This window comes from Aphelocoma coerulescens, chromosome 1, assembly GCF_041296385.1.
Source record: "Aphelocoma coerulescens isolate FSJ_1873_10779 chromosome 1, UR_Acoe_1.0, whole genome shotgun sequence".
NCBI classification, from domain to species: Eukaryota; Metazoa; Chordata; class Aves; order Passeriformes; family Corvidae; genus Aphelocoma; species Aphelocoma coerulescens.
Window position 1 is genome coordinate 111,620,724 of NC_091013.1, and position 25,507 is coordinate 111,646,230.

The 25,507-nt window shown below is 37.1% G+C and overlaps 1 protein-coding gene across 13 annotated transcripts in view; it reads right to left on the reverse strand.

Moving 5' to 3' along the window:
* Nucleotides 1–25,507, reverse strand: part of ROBO1 (roundabout guidance receptor 1) — a 654,072-nt gene that overhangs the window by 595,873 nt on the left and 32,692 nt on the right. For all 13 annotated transcript variants that reach the window (XM_069024504.1, XM_069024524.1, XM_069024532.1 and 10 more), the window contains one exon: nucleotides 14,187–14,327. In XM_069024504.1, coding sequence (XP_068880605.1) covers nucleotides 14,187–14,274 — 88 coding nt within the window. In that variant the 5' untranslated portion in view covers nucleotides 14,275–14,327. The remainder of the gene's footprint in view (nucleotides 1–14,186; nucleotides 14,328–25,507) is intronic.

A 25,507-nucleotide genomic window follows, 5' to 3' on the forward strand; every position in this document is an offset into this window, starting at 1 on the left:
CTTTTTCCTACACTTTGGTTTTCCTGGAAAGAAAACAGGAACATGCAGGACTACAGCACAGCCACAGCATAATTTGCCTTGACCGTCCATTTGGAAAATTATAGGACAAAGAGGTGCAAGATCAACAACAGCATACCCACTGTTTAGTCCAGAGGCAGCCCAGCCATCAGAAGAGAATTAATAGACTCCAAGGATGGGATTTATCTGACCAAAGGTAAACCCGTACTCTTTAGTTTACTAGAGGGAGAGAACAGACAACTGGAGAGGCCAACCCCCAACAGTGCACCTAGAATGTCTCAACTCTACTCTGAATTGCCTCACACTATTGAGTAGAAATTATTTAGAGCCTAAGCAACCACTTCAGGTGCAAGTATCTACAGCATTACATATATGTGTCTTTGGTGCTGGCTAGATGGATGAGGGCCATCAAATGTCAGCACAGAGATGAAAAACCTGCATATTTGAAGGGTCCAAACAATTTCTTGCAACCTTGCACTGTGCTACAAAACACAATGAGATTTCTTGGTTAAGATGTTGCTCAAAAATGTTAATTTTTTTTTTCCCCAGATATTTGGGAATTTGTTAAGTTTGTAGACAAAAGTTACAGTACTGTTAGGCTGCTGTTCTCATTCTGAATGTTCTCATGTTCTCAGAACATTCAGAGTTCTGCATACAGCAGTACTGAAACTTAATTATTGGTAGACCCCTATTGTTTTTCCTCCCCCCCAAAATCTGTGTTAAAAAAAAATCAATAAATATGCAAAAATATACAACAATGTAAGGGAATTTTTTACTATATTATTTTAACATTGCCACAGTACACTAAATTCGCAAAGTATGTGAACGTCATCATTTTCCCCCCATAAAATATTATTTCTTCCCTTACACAGAGATGGAAAGTACAGGGAACTGCCACCCCTAATACCAAGAATTTCCACCAATACTGCACAGATAAACTGAGACACGGTAAGTCTCATTTTTAAAGAATATTTCACACCTTAACAATCTTATTTTGTGGTGAAAAATGTGATTATACGTAATTCTAATGGTGAATGCTCAGACCTGCTGGAAAATGTGTTCATGGGAGTCAAATGAGATATGTCATGGTATGAGATGTGGACTATTAATGCCTGTGAGTTGGCAGTTTGTTTGAAGTCTCTTGTGCAGCAGCACTTGGGAAACCTGTGGCAGATGCAAGGATGGTCTCCAGTTCTCCATGGCTCCACAAGAAATAAGACAGGCACTGTAAAACCAGCAGGTTTTTTTTATATTACCCTGACTGCAGTTCAGGAGCACTGTCCACTCAAAAACAGGGGGGATATTGTAGAAAAATATACTGTTCCATAAGCCATAAATCCCACAAAGCACAGCGTTCTCTCCTCTTACATTCTCCCAACATGTTATTGCCAGCTCTTTATGAAATACTCTCTGAAATCCTTTCAGCAGTGGCTTAATTTCTGCTCCAGCCTGTCTGCACCCTTCTCTACATAGCCCAATTCTCATGTGAAAGTCTCATCTCTTCAAATTCTCTTTTCCTGTAACATCCAAAAAAGTTGGTGAATAGATTGCAAGACTAGTGAAGGAAGGAGGATTAAAGAAAATGAGAGAAGAATTGCAGACTTTATTAGCCTGCATATGTACACTACTATCAGATAAGCTAAATCAGACACAGAATATCACAGTGCACAGTAACGTGCCTGCAGCAGGAGTATTGATAGCACGGACACAAAGCAGATAGCATGAAATACTAACTCATGTCCTACTAAACAGGATAATGATATGAAATAAACAGGCTTTGAGCACATATGTACTCAACTAACACAGCATATTCTCATTATTTTCCTTATTCCTTACTGCAACCACCCTGTGACTTTTCCACACTGATTTCACAAGATTGGCTCTTCCATTCAGCACCTCCCTCCTGGAAATTTATTTGACATCATCTTAAGAACACAAAAGATTGGGTAATCTCCCTGATCACTTTAGCAAAGTCCAGCTCTTATTCTTCAGGAGCAATGATCATAGGATTGAAAAGATTTTCCCTTTCTAATCTGAGAACACTGAAAGACTTTTTTCCAAATTCCATCAATATATCAAATATGAGATTGGCTGCTAAACATGAGAATTCATGGGCATATACAACTGCAGTATATTTGAACTAAATTTTCTAAGAACTGACAAGATGTCAAGCAAGCCCCATGGTCAGTTTTAAATTCTTGCTCCAAAATGTTAAGGATTTATTAGTAAGGGTAAAAAAGTCCTTTTTTCTGAACTTATTTGGAAAACAAATAAACAAACAAACAAAAGGCCACACTAAACCCAACAACCCCGAGCCACTTCTCTAACATTAAACAAACATATGGATTTGGTTCACCTGGAAATATGGAAAATTCAATCTAAATTATTAAGCTAGTCAAATGATAGGTCCTAATAATTGAAGCTATCTATATGGTCAAGTCCATTACTTTATCACTACTGAAGACTGAAATAAACTTTCTAGGTGATGGAAAACTTTACTGTATGGTTGGAACTGAACAGGAAGAAAAAAAATTAAAAGTTATTTGCACTTGATAAAAATATCATGCTACTCCTGCATATTTTACTTACTTACTTACACAGGCTGGAAAAAAGAAAAATAAATCTTTCTGTAGACAAATGTGAGATGAAGCAAATGTAAGGAGACAAGGTAGGAATGAAGAATTCTGCAGTGAAAATGCAGCAAACCAGTCTTTTAGAGCTGGGAAGTTAAAGAGGATGTACCTCTATGAGGCTGAATGGAGACATATTAAAGATTAAAATAGGAGGCAAGACAAAGGCTTCCACTGAAGATGACTCAGAACACTTAATTCCTGACCGAAAAAAGTCAATTCATTTATAAGTTTTAATGGTGATTGCCAGCGTCCTATGGCCCTTTAGGAGAATTCTTTACCTTTGTTAGGGTAGTATTAAAGTATTGCTTATGCTTACTTACTTACATGAATATTTATGTCATCAACTATCAGAATAAGGATTTTACACAATTGGCCAGAATCGAATAGTTTTACTCTACATCTTCCTTCAGATTCAAAAAATGGGGAAAATGTGCTTTTATGAATTCCAAACATATTACTCTAGCCATATACATCATACAGGCTTTTGTTTTTTTTTTTTTTTTTGAAAAGAGGATAGACTAGTTGGCTTATTTCTAGTCATGTCAGTCTTTCTGAATTAGCCAAATAGACTGCTCTGCAAGTGCTGATCAAGGGATTTCAGTTATTTCTTACAAGGTGGCTGCAACACAGATGGATTGGAATTTCTGCAGTAATAGAACAGCTAAATATTTCGAACTAGAGCTCAAAGCCAAGCTTGACACTGACTGAGTACCTTCATAAGCTACAACTGACCTCAGACCATCATTTTTCTCATTGTACTAGCTCCTTTGAAATAGTAGATGATGCAGACTTTCCTGCTGAAGCACACACAACTTATAATGTTTATAAAACCCCTCTGCACAGCCTTTCGAAAGCCATGGGAGACAAAATCCCTTAATAATGGAATATTTCTGGGGGAGAAAAAATCAGGAATTAGAAGCCAATTTCATTTACAAACTATATTATAACTTCTAAAATGTCTACAGTAGGACAAAAACACCACAGAGTCTTGCAAGAAAAGCAGCACTATGAAATAAAGACAGCAGACAGTGAAAGAACAGAGACTGCAATGTAAAGTCAAGGGGCCAGGCTAGCTTTAAATAAGCTCACTCAGGTCCCAGAAGTAATCTAGCCATGACAGCAGGGAGCTCAATTTGGGTAAGCTGTCTGAATGCTGGAAAGAGCTGAACCTAAGTTAACATTTTGACCTCTCCATGTAGCAAGCACTTTCAAGGACAGAGAAATTTCATTAAAAAAAAAACAAAAAACTTTAAAGGGATGGAAAATAAACCAGGTAGGCAGTAATCATTGTCCTCTTCCCAGTCCTAAGCTTCATGCATTTTAGTTAAAATTCAGAATTGTCTGTAGGTTTTGGAAATTTTTAATTAGATTCACCCAGCAGTTGTGATCAGTATGCCAGATTGCCATGATTAACATACGAGAACAGTCCAAACTACCTTCTTCATCTCAAGTGCTAAAACAAAGTTATTGCCTAAGAAGCTTTTACTCCTGCAAACTAGAAACCCTCCATGAGTGTTATTTCAGAAACAGGCCACCAAAGAGCTGAAATCTAAAACCAGATGTTACCTACTTTTGCAAGCAGGCTGAAGGAAACCTGATGTCTGCTGTAAAGCAAATCACAGCTCTTTCAGACTGTAAATTGTAAACAAATCTAAAAATTGAAAGCTAAAATTCTAGCATGTTTAAACAACTGATAAAAGCAAATGAAATTGTAACATATAGAAAATAAACCAATAAGAATGGAAAACAATAAATTGCTATAGAAGTTACAGATAGATCAGATTAAAGAAACAGCTGAACATATGCAGCCAGGAGGTATTTAGGTCTGTCTTAACCATCTCTAAACTCTTTCCCAATCTTTCTCAGTGGAAGATGTAGCTGTGAATATTCACAAGGGCTCTAATCATACTGCTAACTCCAATTCTGAATTAGCACAACCCCCAGTCCTGACTTCATAGCCAGATAAAGCCCAGCTGATCAGCTCCTGCTCATGAGCAAAGATGTGCTTAAGAGAGGTGGCAGAAAGAGAAGATGGAAGCTGATAAACAGAAGCGGTCATGGGCACCACATCCTTCAAAAACACCACACTTGTTTATGTGCTACAGGTCAAACAATCAAAGAGGTCTAAGTGTGCATCAAATTTCAAGTGTTAACCTGTCCTAGACATTTTAAGTACCATATATTCAAAGACAACACACATATTAAGTATTTTCAAAAAGCACAAGTGCTCACCTCTGTGCTAGGTCAGTGCCATGACCTTTGATGAGTGTTAGTGACTATAACAAAGCATGTCTTCTGAAATGGTATTACACATGAACAGAACATTTAAATTTTCACCTCTATTTTTAAGTGCCAGATGGATATAAGGAGAACTGGAAATTGTTTAATCTTACTGTAAGTACTGTATGTGAATGCGATCTTGAAGGGCATAACTGATCCATTTTGCAAAGACAGAGAGAAAAGAAGAAAAAAACTGCACAAGAATCCTTTTGTTGCTTACCATAAACTGCCTTTTTATTTTCATACTTTCATATATTAAAAGTATGACCTTGGTGGTTATCTGTGTGTCAAAATGAAGTAGGCTTAAAACCTCAGTCATTTATGATCTGATTTAAAAACCAAGTTCTAAATAACGTCATTAAATTTTACCCTTAGGGTAATGTTGGGAAGAGAATTAAAAAAAAAAAACAAACCAAAAACCAAACACAAAGAAAAAACACACCCAAAATGTAATTAAAGCAATGTCTAAACACGAGAACTTAACAGCAAATGGCTAACCAGATGTGCTTTCCAGCACTTTTAAGGGTTCTTTTATCTTTGTGGTAGCCTGTAACAATGCCTTGAGGAAAACACATTTGTAAAGGATAGGTGTTTCTTTGTTTTCATGCAGCAGAGGAAAGGGGACTGACTGGTTTAGTAGTAGCAAATACATAGCATACATATAATAACAATAATATTCTAACACACACAATATTTGATGCTATTTTAACCATTAGTATAAAATAATTAATGTAGGAAAAATATTTAATATCTATTAACAAAAATAGAAACTCACTGAAACTTGCAGTACCTACAGCCTTATACTGCTAAATTTATCAAGTGTAAAGTATTGACTCCTCTGAATATGGGCCATATAAAAGTTTTCTTCTGGGTCAAAAATAATATGTGGTGATTCTTAAACCTTTACTTTTAGAGAAAAGCAAAGGATTTTCATAAACATTTATAAAATGCTATAAAAATGTATGGAATACAGAAGATGCAGAATAGTTATTTACGCAATGGTGTACTGATAATACCATCACAATATAAATACTTACAATAAAGTTATTGTCAATCTAACTCAACAGTTAAGGTTGCAAAATAAGCTTAAAATAAGACTTGTTTCTTTCACCAATCTCACTTTGATTTAAAATTCAGATTAGCCAAAAGGGAGTAATTTCCTGTTTCATTTATGCAAAAATAAGGTGGCAGACTGACAAAAGGATATTTTTTTTCTGCATATGCAGATACAGGTGCATATAAATCACCCTCTGTCAGGGCAGGAATTCTGCAAATATGTTCAACACTTATTAAAATATCTAACAAAGCATCTCTAGACACTCTATTTCACAGCACTGAAAATAAATTAGCAAGTCTAGATATGTCTACTGTAACCCCTTGAGTAGTCATAAGTGAAAACACCCTTGTAAATTGTTACATTCTTTTACTGATATGACTGAAATTAGTTTTATAATTGATGTTAAAGACATGAAATTGCTTTGAAGCATTAACAGATTGATCATCTAAATAAATATTAGATTCAATAGAGACTATGCCATTTTGTGCTCTACTTTTCTAACTGAAAATTATTCTCAGGATAATTGAAAAATTACATAAAGAAACATCTATTCTTGTTGATTTTAAAACGGGTAGAACTACTTCTTGGGAAAATTCTATTTATATTATCTCCAAATATGCACAGAGCATTTATGCCAGTTTCTCCATTAACCATATGAAACACAATCTTTATTGAAGGATTTAAGCAAATGTATTATTCTTAAATTCTCATGTGCAAATGCCTGTATAGTAACCTTGCTATCAAATTTGGAGGGTCACAGAGCTATGTAAACTAGAAAAGCTTTGCAACCGAAGTTTATAATGCATATAAAAGGTATGCAAAACCTCATTAATGTCATTGCCATAATCAGTATATTTTTGTTGCCAAGAACCTAAGTGCTTCAAGTAAAACTATTCATGAAACAAGGAATGAGTATTTACCAAAAATTTTACCAATAAAAACTTCAGATTCTGATTTACACATTTACAAAATCTTTGGCTGTAGCCAACCAAGTCCATATAGAAAAACTGATTGCATCCTTACTATATGTACTTAAACTTTTTTATATCCCCACGATTGTTATTGAAATTTTTTTCTTCTTGTTTATCTTAAAATTTATGTTAGTGGGCAGCCTTCCCAAATCCTGATTTTGACATCAGTTTTGGTGAATGCTCTGCCAGTGCATCCAAAACAAGGAGAATATCAGTATATTTTGAGTAAAAATCACAGACATCAGCTTCTTGAGAAAAAAAAAGGGACTAAATGCCTCTGAGATTACATCCTTGAAAAGCAAAAGAAAAGAAAGACAAACAAAGCAAAGTGCTCCTTCTTACACACAAACAGCTCATAAAGGCACCTACCTACAGGCACAATGACAGCAGCTGTAGCATCTCACCTCTATCAGTCATAATCTAGAACAGTGCCACTTTCTATTAACCAAGCAATAGAGGAACTAAAATTACTTATACTGGTCTACGCAAGTCACTCCGGTTGCTCCAGTGCATTTTGATGACTTAATTAGGAAGACGGTGCAGCACATGTGGTTTTCCAGCCAGGTTCATCACAAAGGCCACATCATCAAAGCACAAGAGTTGTGTCTTCTACAGCTAGATTAAAAACAGGGATTTCTTCATTAAGTGTCTTGCAGCTGACTGTGCCTCTTGGTTTGCCTCCATCTATTCAGACAATTAAATAAAGCATCATGCTTTATTTATTTCTTTTTAAAGGCTAATAAAGAAGCTGTGAATTGAAGTACAGCTGGCAATCTTTTTATTTATTAAGACCTCAGTGTACACAGTGACAATCTCTGGAAGGCAAGGCACGTGCTGGGTTGTTTTTTTTTTTCCCTTTTAATATACGTCCTCTTTGCAGGCACAATATTTCTACTAATAGGTATTAGAAACCTTTGTCATCCTGTCCAAAGGTTTCTAAAGGGAGAGGAGCTGGAAAAAAAATAATCACAAAAAGCCCAAAACAATAAAAAAAAACCAAGACAAAACTAACCCTACTGCCCAATAGGGAAAACCTAAGATCACACAAAAAAAGCCCACAAACGTGAACATTCTGAATACTTTGAAAAAGATGGGTAAATGACAAAACTGTAAAAAACAGCTGACATATAATCTGATTGAGTCGGAAAGTATTTAAAATTTGGTCACAATATTCCAAATTATTAAAAAAAATAGCTATTTGCTTTTACTTCTATCAGCAGGGATGGATTCCTAGAAAAATTACATGAGTGCTGTGCAGGTATATTAACTGAAAATATTCTACGAGATTTACTACTCACTTTTCATTTCTTGATAACAAGAAATTATTATCTCTAGTGTTATTAATTAATCTCATTTGAACAGCCATAACAGAAATTATGCATGGTAATATCATACCATGGAAACATCATAATATTTCCTTGATAACAAATACATTGTATCACAACATAATGGGGTCTAGCATTAGTTCATGAATATTAGGACATTTAAAAAATATTCTAAAAGGATGACATATTGTTCTGCACTTCAAAAAAAGCTGAATGTTCCATGAAGCAAGATGACTTCACAGTCTTAAGAGTTACTAACTGATAATTGTATGCCATTATGTATATTTACAAAGGCATAGCACACACATACAAGAAAAGCTGTGGGCAAATGAAAGTATCTCGGCAGTTCTTTCCTCCTCCAAGAGGTTTCAGGATGGCCTATGAATGTTGCAGGGATAAAAGAGATGGAAGAGGCAGATGTGAACACAAACATGGTCTTTATGAGAGCAGAGATTGCAGTTTTTCACAATTTCTTAATTTTCTTTTTATTTACTCAGGCTAAATAGAACCCCTTTTTTTGGAGGGTCTAGCAAAAATGTGAGTGGTGTTTGGGTTTTGGTTTATTTTTATATTTTTTCAGTTCTGAATTGACAACTATTTTCTGTCTGTTCCAAGTTAATTGGATGTGCATGATAGAAGCACATCTTTCCACATGTTCCTTGACCCCAAGCAAGGCCTAAACTGTCTGTCTACTCTCCCTGAATTTGACCTTGACTTCCACAATCTACAGACTTGGTGGCACTTACAAGCGGAAGCAATACATTAAATCATCACCCCTTGCTACACATCACTTACAGATGCATTTGTCACTGTTATATTAAATTAGGATCACAAAAATGTAATTTATGGCCAAGATTGACATTTCATAAAGGCTGTGAAAACAAAATTACCAGAGAACGTGCACCAAAACACGATATTTCTTGCCACTCCAGTCTGTCAACAGAACAGATCCTCCATGATTATGCTCTCTACAGTAGAAGTTATGTGATGGAAAGTTAAGAGCATGACAAGATGAATCTGGGAGCCTGGTTGGTGGGCTGGATTTGAGCTGGCACTGTGCCCTTGACCTAGGGAAGGCTACCAACATACTGGGATGCTTTAGTGAGAGCACAGCCAGCAGGGCAAGGGGTGAGGAATTCCCTCCAGTTGTCATTCATGAGGGCACATGGAAGGAAAAGAAAGAGTGTATCCAGTGCAGACTAAATGACTTCTATGTGCCTTCCAGCCTAATGACTTCCCTGATTCCATGAGTGTTTCTACATCCGAGCTACACACTTCCACTCATATCTGTGAGTATATATTTAATAAAAAATAGATAAAGGTTATCTTCACTTGGGCTCAGATTCAAGGAAAGAAGTGGAATTTGCATGGAATTTGAGGACCTATTTTTAAAATCTGACTCTCTTAAATCGTATCCTTCCTTCTTCAGAGTTAACGTTACTCTGGGGTTTATACCTCTGTACCTGAGAAGGTGCAGTTTTATCTAAGTTTCTGTTTGTTTTTTTTTTTATCCTTTTGTCATTTGCCTTATTTTCTCTGTGACCTAAAAATCAAGCTTTGAAAGGCTTAGTGGTTCATCTCAAAATGGTTACAAACATCACTTTACTTTCCAACAATACAAATTTATAACAAAAAAACCCAAAACCCCTGCCATCTTTTTTTAATATGAGTTTAGCTCTTGAATCACTTACTCAGAAAAGGTGAAAACTATCTACAAGTACCTCTCCACTGAAGGAATTTAAACCCATATCCACCACTCTTCAAGAAGTTTCAAGGGAGCACCGATCACTTAATTTCCTTAGCTCAGAGAGTCTTCCCTCTTCCTTCACAGCTTTATGATCAGGAAATTTAAGCATTCAGTTCTCTTTGCCTCTCAGCCTGTGCCAAAAGACAGCCAATAGATAAACTATGGGTTGGTTCAGCTTGGCTGAACATTCCCTTTTGCAAACATTATTCTCAGAAAAAGACCTGCATAACTACAAAACTAGCTAAATCCTTTGTCTGAACTATTCAATGCCTTGTTCAGTCACTGACAGATTTATTTTGAATATTTGATTGAAAATCCATTCAGGCACTTAAAAAAAGTACAGGAAAATGCCTGTATGCCCATTACAAGACCCTGATTTTCTTTATGAAGCAGCAAATTAAGATCTTCCAGTGCTAGGAACCGTTTATTCAAGGTACCTTCACAAGCTGCAGGGAAACTACAAGAATATAGAATTTCTTGTCAAAATGCATCAATCAGACATATAAATCCCAAGTATCATATTCGGAGAACAAGTTCAGTAAAGTTACATGTAGGTCAAAAATACAAATCTTGTTTCCTCTACCCAGATGACAAAGTTTGGAGTCCTAAGAAGTTAACAGTGATTTAAAAGAACCAAAAAGATGATACCTAACAACTCAGTTACTTATGTTACTGAATTATGATTGACTTGACAAAAGCTCTAATGAAAGAGTATTCAGTTTCCAAAAAGATGGCCTCTGTTTCACTGCCTCTAAGATGCTACAGTGCAAGCAATCTGAATTTATGGGAGTTTCATTATGAACAACCCTCTCCTGTTGAAAACAGGCCAATAAGGGAGGATGAGAATTTGTTTCCTGTAGTGTTTCATTAATAAGCCAGGAAGTATGAAGGAAAAAGAAATTTAAAATACTACTTTCTGCCCCAGGAAAAGTCAAATCCTGAACTGATTCTCTTCAGTAAGCTTCTATGACTGCCAAAGAGGGTTGTTTATTTTATGGTTTTTTGCCCTTACTCCCATGAATAATTTACCAAATTTATATTTAGTGATGTATGTTTTATATCTCTTATGCTTTGTTATATATCTGCATCGCTTAAAGGATATCTCTTTTCTGGAGAAACAATGCACAGTACTTGTAAAGCACAGAGGTCTAGAAGCTCCTATCAAAATGTCCCAAAAAATCTGGGTGCAAAAGAGGTATTTTCCTCATCCTCCTCTACATAAGATCTACAAAGAATTCTATTGCAAAAATCTATTGTAATCTATCAGGAGCAGTCCAAATTTTTCCTTGTTTGTTTTTGGCATTGTTGACAAATTTGTCATATTTTTACAAGGCTTTCTTTGTGCAGGTATCTCTGTGAAGCTCAGGATTAACGAGACAACATAAGCAGCATCTGTTCCCGTTCAGATGGAGAGCCCTTCCACAACACTCACTGCTAAAGAACCAGGTTCCAAACCCAGCCAAATTCAGCAGGAATGCTCATATTGTCTTTATTAGCAGTCCAAAAATTTGTAAGTGTGCAGTTATTGATGTCAAAATGAAAAAAAAAAAAAATCAGTTTAAATTATTAACATCTTTTGCTGTATGTCAGATGTATAGGGTTTTTTTTATTTGGTGTTTTTTTTTTTTTTTTTTTGACAATCTGGTAACTGGTGACTTTAAAACACTTTAAAGACTTAAATGAAAACACAGAACTCAACATATGCATCTAAACATAACAGGGCATTAGTTAATGCCATGTTTTCTTAGATCAGTGCACTTTAAAATCAGCTATCAAGTTTTTCAGCTTTTAAATATGCAGAGCAACTGGCAAGGAAAAAAAAAAAAATCACATCTTTCCCAGATAATGTTCAATCCCTGATTAAATAAAGATGTGCCAAGGCAGAGATACTTTATGCCTCAGGAGACAGCCATAGTGGAATTGTGAGTGTATTTTATATGTGAATTAGGGGTAAGATGTAATGACATGAGATGAAAGGCTCAGCCGTGATTTTAATAAAGGGGGGAGACAGTGCTTCCCTGTGGACCCCATATGCAAAAGAGTGAGACTCAACAAGAATATATGAAAAGATTCAGAAAAAAAACTACAACAAATGTTTCAAAGTTATGAGACCACCATTAAAATTCATCACATTTTACTGAAGCTGAGCATTCCAGATCTGAGGGTAAGCTCTAACACATTTCTGATAGCTTTAATTTCATATGATAGACTATGTCATCAGTAAGGCTGGAACAATTTCAATTCATTCTAGGTAAGATGGAATTGGAGAGTTTGAAATCAACATTTTTTAGAGGTTCCTAATAACATGATCTAAAAATAAATAAATTTAATTTGTTATTTTAAAAGTGTGTTTTTATTGAAATAAAATATCACAATTTAGTGGTACTATCATGGCATATTTCAGCTGCTTTTAGCAATCGTCAGGAAAACTGTTACCTATTGCTGTATTGATTTTTTTTTTTAATGGCTACATCAGAATTCTAAAGAACCATTATTTCTTTTTCCCCTATTAAATTAAGGAAAAAGTTTGAGATTTTTCACCGTTCTCTCTCTTTCTGTACATTGAAAAAAAAAATTAAAAGAGACATGCCTGTGTAAGGAATAGACATGAAAAGAGCAAAATGAATGGGATGAACTGCTTAAAGGAAAAAAAATAATCCTTCTTTATTTGATCTTTTGTGATAATCACACTCCTGGCACCCTGCCAGCAAGGCTCAGCATGCTGATGTCTGGCCAAGTACAGTAATCTCTTGGTTCAAGTCTGAGATCTGTGATGAAAATTACAAAGCAGGGACAAAAATCAAAATGCCACCTGTGATTTTATTCTGAAACTAATTTGATGGAAAAAGTAATACAATGAAAACAGTCTTTTTAGTATAGAATACAAAACTATGACTAAATTGAAACCAATGCAAGTGGATGGAGGTAGCTATCATGCAAATACATTTGGATCTGCAGGCAGTCCTTTTAAAGTGAGCAGTAGATGTCTTTGTGACAGGTAAATTGCTTTGAGATTATGTTTGAAGTCTGAGGTCAAACTTTTAAAATGATAATTTTAACTTACATCTTCCTTTATTCTGGAGTCTTTCTGCATTTGAAACCAACAAAACCAGGGGAAAAAAATAACAGTTCATTTCCTTATTTTATTTTCTGTGAGCTACCATTCGATACAGGCGAACAAATCCTTGAGGAAAATCTTTTTCCTTTCTCTTTTCATTCAGTAGTCTATATTTGAGCTAGCTGCCCAGAGACACAGGGAAAAGAATTGTATCGCCACAAAATTCTCATGCACAATGTATTCAACCTAGAAATTCAGCCAACGAAGTCTTATAAATTATTATTCAGATTCAAAGCAGAAAAAGCAACCAGTAAAAACCAGCATGTCACTTTTTTTCTATACGGCTGTTGCGTTTTCCTGGAAGGTTGTACATCATCAGCAGTACTGATCAAAGTTTGTTTGGATTTTTCTTTACAAATATTGAAACTTATTCAGAATTACTTGGAAGCTGCTTTTACAGACTTATTCTTAAAGAAATCCCAATACAACAAAACACATTTGGTTTCATGTTACTAGAACAAAAACCCACTGTTTGCTGAAGCGATACAGATTCTCTATTTAACCACCACCTTCTTTATGAAGAGTATGTTGCCATTTTTATACACACTACTCCTCTCTGCACTAGCAAGAATTGCCATACACAAGCACCAAAACAATCCCTGATCTCTAGGGCCTCCCTGAAACACTGCATCTCAGCACTTCCCAGTTGCTATTTTACTCCTTCATCAGGAAGGTTCTCTATAGATTTCCAATTCTCTTTGATATAGAAGTCTGTTTCTGTACTCTATATCCTCCCCCCACCAACAGTGCTAATCAAAGGAATGCTTTAATAGCCACCTTAGCCTTCTCATATTTTCACCCCACTCCTTTTCCACATTCTCCTTTACAGTCAAAAAAACCCAATCATTGCAGCACAGACAATACAATTAAATTATCAAATTCTGTGTGTTACACATGCAGATACACTCACAACTTTCTTAACTCCACACATACACGCGTGTTTTAACACCCAGAGAGAACGTCAGCTATATTCATGCACACACTCACATGGAGAGCATAAAAACACAAACATTTATGCTGAAGGAAAAGGTACCTACCTGGAATGAGCTGACCCAGTAACTGATGGCATCTGGAAAGGCTGAATACAGCTACCACAGCCAGAAGAGGATAATGTTTCCATTTCATGATGTGTCCCTCCTTGCATTACACCAGCTCGGCAGTGCTAACGTAAATGTCACCTGCAATACACAATGGAAATAAGAGCAGAAGAATTAGTGATAAATTGAGGTACTTCCAAACTGTTTTAACTGTGAAGAATGCTGGTTTCAATACAGCTTTAGCTATTAAAATAATGTTAAATTATCTAACAGTTAGGCAGTTGAAAACCACAACCAGAATATTAACTATGCTTGCAGAGCAGACAACCCCAAACCAGATGTTTTAAAGGGAGGCATGAGAATCCCCATAGTGCACACATGTATTTTAAAATGCCGCACGTTGTTAAGTTATTAAAGAAATTGCTCACTTCAGCAAGATAATTAAGTGCATGTTTAATCCATCACAGTACAAGGAAATACTTAAACTCTTGCATAAGTTGAAAACACTGTTAAAGATTTCAACTATTCAACTTACTATGAAAGCAGGGTTAAAACTTTACTTTGGTCCTCTTTTGAAATTATGTTTTGCTGAATGAGGATTAGGGAAAATTTTACCCAATAATAACTTGAACAGTTAAGACAGCCTTCTGGTGAGTTTCAATGTTCTTAAGGGTGGAAAATTTTCATCTGACTGAGAGGAAAATGGAATCTTATGAAGGCAAACAGCATTTTGAATTAAAAAAAATCAAAATACTTGTAACAAAAATATGGCTTTTAGACTCATCTTTCTGACCAGCACACCTGGAGATTAAAAAGCATTCACAGCTCTACCAGTGCTTAATAGTCATCTCTGCTCATCCTACTCATTTTTTTATTCTTCACTTATGTTAGTGTTTAGTATAGAGCTGTCCAGAAATCACAGAATTGTTATGGTTGGAAGGGACCTCTGGAGACCATCCAGTCCAACTCCCCAGCCAAAGAGGGTCACCTGGAGCAGGTTACACAGGAACACATCCATGTGGGTTTGGAATGTCCCCCGAGAGGGAGACCCCACGGCCTCCAGGCCTCTCCTCTAAAGCTTTCTAAAATACATTTTTCTGATTATTTCAGTAGGTTTCTAAGAACAGTAAGATGTTTTCTAGATAATTAAATAAACACAATTCAAAAGGTGATTTACTGTTTTTTTTTGTTTTTTAAAGGACCCTTCTCTCAATACAAACCCAAATGCATGTGAATGTAATATTCCATATGTTCCATAGTATGCAGGGTTCACATCAAGCTCCCCATGACAAAAAGAGACACTATTTTAAGTGTCTGACAAGTTATGAGGTGTGTCAAATTGCCTGACCCTAACCAGCAACTAGAGACCACCAAACAACAGTAAATCTGATTTACATTGACGCATCAAAATCTACTCCAGCAATAAATAACTGTTATACCTTGATAACTTTACAACTACACTTCTTATTTCCCTCTCCTTGTAGGTAATGCATACTCAGGGATGACCAGTTTGGATTATGACTCCTTATATTACCCAAATGCCAGCAGACATAATCATAATAGTGAAAAAACTATAGTGACACCAGTCACTTGTTCAATCTGTTCGGAGAGGGGAGTTTCATCTGTAAACCTAATACATATTTAATGACTACAGATTGAAGAGTTGTGTGATTACTGGGAGCATTCAGTGCCACCTGACACCTTTGGATGTTCAAAAATGCATAAATAAGTGTAATGTGAACAGATTCAATCTCTTACACAAGGCACATTTTAAATTTTCTTTTTTGTGTTGTACCTGTGCTTCTATTATCTTAGCAACTAGAAATAATAACACTCCATTTCCTATTACAGTTACCTGTATCCTACAAAATATTTTACTTTTTTTCTTATTTCAGCTACAGTGCACACAAAAACTCCAGGTTCCTTCCATTCCCATTCTTTTAATTTCCCTTATCACTTGTATGGCTGCTCTTCTGTTGCAAACAGCTTGACAGCTCTTAATGGCAGAGTTAACAGCAATTAATGGCCAAGGTGTTACATGCTGCTCTAAATGCTATTCGTGACTCCAAGACTGAAATAAGGATTTGCAAGCTCAGGCCCTTAGAAAATCCATCTCTTTCTCTGTTCAGTAATACAGGTTTACTCTGTAAAACTATTTACTACTTTGGTTTCAGACTCCCATGGTTTCTTCACCTTTACTTTCTGCTGCGAACACAAGACTGAATATTGCTTCTAACACAAAGCAGAGGAGGCAGCCCTTTGATCTTGCTTCATCAAACAAAAGCCAAGAAAACCACTTTCACTTCAAGATTTACTTTTTTCATTATAATGTGAGGTAAAGCAACACTGAGATGAAGGCAGGAGGAGAGAGAAGAGGTGCTCCAGGTGCCTGAACAGATTCCTGTGCATGCCCTGGAGAGGACGGTGCTGGAGAGCAGGTATACATACTGCATCCCATGGAGGGGCCCCAGGTGAATGTTCCCTGGAGAAAGCTGCAGTCCATTCAGGAACAGGTTTGTCATGAAGGATTGCAGCCCATGGGATGTAACTACTCTCGAGTAGAGAGAAAGTGTGAGGAGGAAGAAGGAGAAACATAGAAGAGCTCTTATGCATCAACCACAATCTCCCATCCCCCATCTCCCTGACCCGTTCCAGAAAGAGGTGGGGTAGCAGAGGTAGAGGAGTTGAGGATGAAGGGATGGAGTTGAACCTAGGAAAAACAGGAAGGGCAGGAGGGGGAGAGTTTTAATTTTTGTCTTTTTTTCCTCACCATCCAACTCTATTTTAATCAGAAATAAATTTTGCTCTTTAGCCAAGGTCAGCTAGCCCCAACTGTAAAATTGCAGGGGAGAGATGAATCCCAGGAACATACTTTAGGGCACTCACCTTCTCTGTGAAGGTATGTCATGCATGAATCCAACATTTTCTCTTTCCATACCTCTCTTGCATTTACTTAACTGGTGGATTATGACATCTTTTTAATCCCTGTATGTGACAGGGCTCCACAGGGATCTCTGACCATGAAAGCTTGGCTGTTTAGTTAAAAGTTTTTCCACTCTCTTATTCTGCCTGTGAGCTTATGTTTGAAATATATTTCATTCTAAAACCTGAAATTATCTGAATGTTATTAAAAATATTATTCTTACAGAAAATTTCAGTGAGGGTATCTTTCATGACACCAAATCATTTCGATATGAAAATAAAGGTTTTTAATCTACAGTTTAAAAACAATTCCTGTAGAAATTCCCTGAAAAGGATCCTGAATAGGAGGCTCATTCTCTTTATTTGGGCTACAGGGCATCTGAAAGAGTAGCCCTGATCGCAGGAAAGATAAAGTAGAAAGAGTTATCATCAGAATGGTTTGCAGGTAGAAGCTGAGTCCCTCAAAAGAGAAACAGGACTTTCTTTTCGTCATCTACTGCCACAGTGCCACAGTCCTTGCACTACACTAAAAGGGAAGGAACACCTAGAAATATACTGCAGCCAAGGGGACTCAGATGCAATTTTCTGCAATTAGTCTTTCAGTGTCTGACCCACAAAACTAATACTGCAGAATAAGGACTGGCACTAATTAGGTGTTGCCAGTGACAGGCGAAGGATGCACTCATCACAGACACTTCAGCTGGCTTGAGACCTCACCTCACTCTGTATGAAATGGCCACAGACCTACACCAGAATGTGCAAGAAAACATTCACATCCAGTGCCTTGTCCAGAGTGCACAATGAAGATAAACACTGGCTTCTCTATGACATTATAATCATTAAAGAATCAATGGCAAATTAAACCGCACAAGCCCAGAGGGGAAAGAAGTACTATAGTAAATGCAGAGAAAAGGTCTAATCAATTATTTCCTTCCACTTCCAAAGTCTAGTGCTATTTATCACTATGGCCAGTGCAGAAGCAAAGACACAGACAAGATCAAAACCAATGCTGGCTTTATTTTCATATCTTTGGAGTTTTTTGAAGAATTTGATAACTATTGATGCTTTTTTTATGTAACCAGCTTACTAAAACTAGATTTTCACAGTCTCTCGAGTAGAGAGAATAGACACAAAAGTCAGGTGATTAAGATTCTAACTTATAAAAATAATTTCCCTTTATAAAATCTGTGCACTTTGGAAAATATTATGCTAAAGAAGATTGTTTATCTACAGAAAGAGACAGAATATTCATTTGCCATGTACCTGAACATTTAGGAGTGGACTGGCAAAATTTCACTGAACAGTGAAAAAAAATATTGAAAATCTTCCTTTTGAAGCAAGGTTAACTATTGTTGGAAGTGGAAGTTTTAAAGCTTGTCATGCATTGTTAGGCCTGCAGGTAAGGCATGGTCCTTCTCATACTTCCAATCTCCATGCCATTAGTCAGACACATGGTTATCATCTCTGATAATCTCATCATCTCTGTTTAGACTAACACTATTCCTGAACTTACTCCTCCTGTGCATTACTATCAGTACAGTTATAGATCACTGAAATCAAGAACTTCCCTCTACTATTTTAAACATCCTATATTAAACTAAATTTATTTAAAGTTCCAGGAGAATGAGAAAGAAACACTGCCATACAATGTCTCAACCACATCCATTTAGGACCAAAAATGGCAGGGATTTGATGAATTAGGGGAAAAAGTCTGGCTATCTCGTTTTCTGCTATAAAGTATATCCACTCTACTAAGATCAAAGCAGCTCAAAAACATAAATCTATTTAAACCAGAGTAGTTACCAGTACAATATATCTATGGATCTGAACCATGATCCTTTCAGTCACAGTTTCAGCAGACATTCATGAAGCTCACCTCATTTAATATTTTAGTATTCCCAAATATTTGCTTTTTAAGAATCAATTGTTAACAATTGGTTTTAACAATTATGATGCAAGATTCGCACTTTACTTTAAGCTGTGGCTTGTTTTGTTTTTTTAATGCAGTGAGAAATCTAAGAGTAAAATATTTATTGTTATTAATGATAGTAACGTATTGAATGTGCTCAATTTACATTTTTAAGCTGGCAGATGACAAACTTGTATGTAAAACAGTCTCAGCCAGACTGTAACTGACTTGATTTCTGTATGGTCTATTTACTGCCTAAGCAGTACCACAGGAATAGTTCACCTACTATAATTCAAATTAAAAGGAAGCTGTGTCCATGCTCATCCCCTTGTACTTAAGTTCAGTGTAAGGAGCCAAATATATGACAAAAGAAACAGTTTTTCTGCCACCAGTCTCAGTCTCACAAACAATTTTTCCACCAGAAATTCTGCTAGTCTCTAATGTTTCCTTCATGTCTGACCATACAAACTGAAGTTAATGTTGCTTAAAGGACAACTTGAACAAAGAAGCCTTCCTCAGGGAGGAGTACATCAGTGAGACAGGGAGCAGCAGAACAGGATTTCTGTGTAAGGAAGCAATACATTGATAATGTAATATAAATGTGCAATGAAAGGTATGGAACATGAAGTGGACTCTTAAGGAGTGTAAATAGAATGAAAAAAAAATTATCCCATTAATTGCATTATCTGTGCCTAGGTTTTTAAAATGACTCTTCAGGTGCATTAGAAGCAATTTCATCTGGTTTTTTTTCAGAAATACACATATGTACGAGACACCAAAAAAAAAAAAAAAAAAATAATAGTCCAGGTAGGGCTCTTCCCTTAAAGGGGTTGATGCTTATCACTCAACAGAATCAGAATAGAACCAAACTTCCCAAGCAATAAATACTATGGGATTCCCCAAGACTCCAGATTCTCCAGTCGGCGTGTCATGTTCTCCCCACCACCACTGCCATTCACACTGTGGCTGCCCTACAGCAGCAAGGAGGAGTTGGTATCCATTCCCCATTGGCTGGCACTAAGCAAAAATCAGCTCAATGTAAAGACTAAAGAAAATGGAAAAAGTTGCTGTGCCGGAGTTTTGCCGTAGTCTTCAGGAAAGAATTGAGAACACTCGAGAAAAGTGACAGTGCTCTGCAGGATCCTGCCCCTGCCTGACCCCCAGAGTGCTGGTCTCTCTCAAGAACTCAAATTAGGTTACCAAGTGCTTCCTGCTCTCTGTCTTTGCTGCCTGCTCTGTCAGCAGCAATGTAGTCAGTGTCTGAGCATGCAGGGAAAACAAAGCCCACCTGGAAGGTGGTCTGACAAGGTATATGAAGGGCAGCAAGAGGGACAGCAAAAGAAAGACCAGGAGATGAGGTGGGGGACCTGGAGACAAAGGACATGAAAAAGACTGAGGTACTTGGTGCCTTCTTTTATCTCAGTTTTTGTTGGAAAGACCAACTTCCAGGAATCCCAGGACCCTAGAACTGGAAGAGAAGTCTGAACTAAGGAATATTTGCTCTCAGTGGAGGTTGATCAGGTTAGGAAGCACTTAAACCAGCTGGACACACACACACACCCCCACCAGTCCCTGGGACCTGACAGATGCACAGGAGACTCCTGAGACCTAGAAGAAGGCAAGTGTTGCCACTGTCTTCAGGATGAAGGATTCAGGGAAGAGCAGGCCTGTTACCCTCATCTCAAACCCTGAGAAGGCGAGGGTTGAACCCATTCTGGAGACCATCTCCAGATGCTTGGAAGGATGAGAAGGTGATCAGTAATCAGTGAGGTTTTATAAAAAGAAAATCATGTTTAACTAACCTGAAAGCCTGCTGTGATGAGTTGATTGGCTTGGTAGATAAGGGGAGACAAGCAGACAGTGTTCATCTTGGCTATAAGAAGGTCTGTGACACTTCCTTCCATAAGATCCTCATAAAGAAGCTAATGAGGTACAAACTAGATCAGCAGAGAGGATTGTTATCAGCATCACAAAGTCCAGCTGTACATCCAGTCCCTTGCAGTACATCCCAGGGGTTGCTACTGGGTCGACACTGTTTAACATCTTTACCAGTTACCTGGACAGTAAGTCTGAGTACACCCTCAGCAAGTCTGCAGGTGACACAGAACTGGGAGGAGTGGAGGATGGTTGTACCACTATCCAGAGGGACCTCTGCAGGTTGGAACTTCTCACGAAATTCAAAGGGTAATTACAAATCCTGCACATGGTGAGGAATAATTCAAGGCACCAGTATACCCTAGAGGGCAACTGGCTGGAAAGCAGCTCTGCCAAGAAGGACTCAGTGCTCCTCCTGGACAAAAAGTTGAGTAGCACTGTGTCTTGAAGAAAAGAAGGCCAAAAGTATCCTGGTCTACTCTGGGAAAGTGCTGACAGCAGGTAGGAGGAGGGGGTCCTTCTTCTCCCTCTCCTAAGCAGAGGTGAGGCCACACCTGAAGTGTTGGGTCCAGCACTGGTCTCCCCAGCACAAGACAGAGTGGAACAAATTCAGCAGAGGGGCACAAAAATGTTTAAGAGTTAGGAACATCTGTCATTTGGGGAGAGGCTGGAACTTCTCAGTCGGGGAAGATCAGGGGAATCTGATCCGTGTGGATAAATCCTTGCTGTGATGGAATGAAAAAGAATGCACCAAGCTCTTGTCAGTGGTAGCCATTGACAGGGCTAAAAGCAGAAATGGAAACACAGAAACACAAAGATTCCACTTAGATATAAGAAAAAAAAACTTCTCTACTGCAAAGGTGAATGCACAGTGGAATAGGTAGCCCAGATAAACATGAAGACTCCATCCTAATATACAAAACCTGACAAGACACAGTCCAGAGCAACTAAATTATCACTTTCCTGCCTCATCTGTGATTATCCTGCTTCCAGGCTTAAGAACCATTGCACCAAAATCAGCAATCCATATTCTGTTTTGGGAAACAGGATGTTAGAAAGTGTCCTGCACAGAATGAGGAAAGGCTAACCTCTCACTAAAAACTGGTCACAAAATGCTCAGGAGCTGTAGTGCAGGGTAACTAGAAAAGCAGTGAGCATCAAATGGTCCTGGAGTGGGGGCAGACTGAAGATAGCCTGCCAGGGAGGTCTTTTAGGGCTTAAAGGAAAAAAAAAAAAAAAAAAGAATTCAAGAAAAATCACTTATCCTGTGAAAAGCCCTCAATTCACAGTCAATAAATAGAAATTTGAGGAGGCTTGTGGTGACATTTTTAGGGGAATAACCTTATGATCCCACAGGGAAAGAGAACAAGCAGATAGAGGAATGCTTAAATATGCTATGCAGCATTGTAAGCTATGGCCTGTCATCACTGTGATAGTTGTGTTCAGGTTGATTATTCCCCTGGAATGCAAAAATCAATTCTAACTTGCAGACTATTATTTTGCACAGGCCCTGGCTATTGCAGATTTTGTTCTCTATTTTATATTCAGTCGCTCTCAGGGGAGCAATCAGAGGCCAAAAGGTAATTGGTAACAGTCACCAGTGAATTCACTGAACAAAACTTTCCTCAAATCCAGAAAATGATTTCCTTCTGTTAATTAGCCTTTTTTTTTTTTTTTTTTTTTTTTTTTTTGTGGAAACTGCTGATATAGCTAAAAGCTGGGGCAAGAGATGGGAGAAGTGAAGATGTTTGTGTCATCACTCTCAATAAGCTATTCAAGAGAGGGAGAGGGAAAGACATCAAGGTCTTAGCTAAGAGTTTTACAGTGGAAGATAGTCTGTGAGTGCACACAAGTGCCCGTGTGAGAGGAAAATGTGATGTAGCTTTAGAGATCTTTAATCTGATAAAATTTACTTGTGCTTCAAACTTAGAGGAAGGTGCCACTTCGGGCTGTTCGTCCCAATAGTGACCAGGCAGCCTCACATAATTCATGCTCAGAGAACAGGGAATTTCTCTACAGTTAAAATAAGCCTGCCAAAGGAGCAGAAATACCATCAAAAGGAGCTTCAGCTGACTTGCTTCACGCAGCTGTAAAACACAAGACTTTTGCAACAGCTGTTTGGGGTGGTTTTTAATGCAGTTTCATATTTTTCAAAATTGTATTGCCTGTAATCAGCCTGGGTCTCCCTTTCTGCATAATTGGGCACTGCCTATTAATATGGGTGAGTGAGCAAATGGGAAACAAATCCTGTAGTAACTGACAGCACTACAGAAAGCCCTATGAGAAAGTGAATGGAATTCAGACCTGGATTTGGATGTGGTACCATATACAAAATTAAAGCAGGGAGGGCAAAGAAAAAGCCAACAAATCTTGGTTAGTAGCTGGTTTGTAACTGAAGCAAGGTATCTGCAAAGAAATTGCAGATAGTCATAAGAATGAAAATGATAACAAAAGGAATGAATTATCTGTAAGATTGCTATCTTTTAAATGCTTTGCCCTGTTATAGTGAGATTTTTCTTTTTCTGACTGTAATTCAACAACTAGGAAGTAAAACTTCAGCATTATTCTGAACCCAAATTACAAGACTGCCAAGCATCACATACTAGTTTATACCTACTCAGAAGAAAGCAACATACATGATATAAAATATTTTTCTCCTCATTTCTCAAGCCTGGAAGTTTCTCAGTTCAAAAGTCTCCTACTTGTGAATGTCAGGAAGAAAGTGGTGCTCTACTCCTGTTACATCAGACAATTCCACCTTTCCATTCTACAAGCTCCTTTTGCACATAAGTGGTACAAGAATTAAGTACCTCCAGTTCAAACTTCAATAGGTTCCTTCAAGGAGGTCTGAACTTCTTGAAAGAAATACTGTGTTTTGAAAATAGTCTAATTGTATGAGAAATTCAGTAACAGTGTAATGAGGCCTGTGTTTTCCAACAGAAAAATCTTAAAACCTGGCAAAATGTTTAAAAATTTTGTGCACAACCAAGGATTGATCTAAATAAAGCAAAAACTCTCATACCTTATATTGTTGATGCACTATCTCCTTTTGTTCTTTAGCAAATTAAACAAAAGACTCGTGTCTCAGCTACCAAGACTTTCAAGACAGTGTTTGGGAACTGTGTTTTCTAGAACTATACACTCATCACTTTTTTAACAGGAAAAAATAAATTAGTAATGTCTTGATGTAATTAGTAGTTTCTTGATTTGTAAGAAATACTGACATTTTTCAAAAACTATTAAGTGGCGGATATTTGAAGAAGTGGTTGTTATCAAAAGTGTTTCCAAGTACAGCTACGTTGGAGAAGAAACAACATTTGTTGTGTCTGAAAGGTTAAAAAAAAAAAAAAAAAAGCCCCAAATCACTCCTTTAACTGCATTTTGACTCCTCTGTTATACCTGATGTAGAAAAGCAAGGGTTTTTCAAAGGCATTAAGCTTTAAACATTCACAGTATCTTTGAATGTCCTCAGCAGCACCAGAAAAGAGGGATTCAATTTTCAAAGATAATTGTGTCAGATAACTGTCTCATCCCTTTTCAGAAACAATCTGATAAATACCTAATTACCAGCCAAGTGATTTCAGAGCCACACAGCTGGGCCTGAGAAAAGGCTACAGGGAATGACAAGGTCCCCTAAAGCCATCAAGAGCAAGAGACATTTGGTTTGTGAATTACTTCATTTATTCAACTGATAAAATGCATAGAAAATCCCCAGAGACAAGAAAATATTCATAAAATGTTGAAATAATAAATAGAACCAATATTTAACCAGAGGAGCAAAATATTTTCAAATAACACAGAACTGCATATTACAGAGCAATTACATTCCAAAATCCACAACGGTGATTATTCGAGTCCTTAAAAACACCCGTTTTTTCCAGAAAGCATTTGTACACTACTCAGACTAACCTTGTCCTTTCTTGATACTTCTGTATAATAGGAAAATTGCTTTACAGTTAATTTATATTGCAATTTTGTTGCAAACTTGAAAAGTATTCTGATCTTAAACAATTATAGTCCTAGCTGTCAAAAAAGAAAGAATTTCTAAATTTGCACCAATGTTAAAGAACTCTCTCATTCTTCTTAAAAACTGGCAATACAGCAACCCTTTCTGAAAATACCAAGTTGCTTCACTTTTAAGTTACCTCCACCAATTAAAAAACCCCACAGGTATACCATGTACCACCTCAGATTCCAGTGAATCTTTTTAATATCTACGTTGGAAAACCCAATCCTATAATCTTGCTGAATTCCTTGTGCTTGTAGAAGTGTTGGCCCCTATTACATATCCTAAATGTTAATGGATTGGAGAACATGAAATATCAAAGTAATGATATGGAGTTCAGAATCACAGATGGGAAGGAGAAGATTACTGATAATGCTTCTACAATATTAAGTTGACCAAGTTATATATTCCTTAGGCTTTATGTGAAAATTCCTGGGGTGGTGATCTCAAAAGTACCTATTTCTGACCTAACTCTGCTCCCAGATGGGAGCAAACTGATTGGAATTCTGAAAATGCAACAAAACAAGGATGGATCTATGCAATTCTGTGAATCTCACTCATATAATTTAAAAATGAGGACACAAAAAGATCTTGCATATTCATACCAGA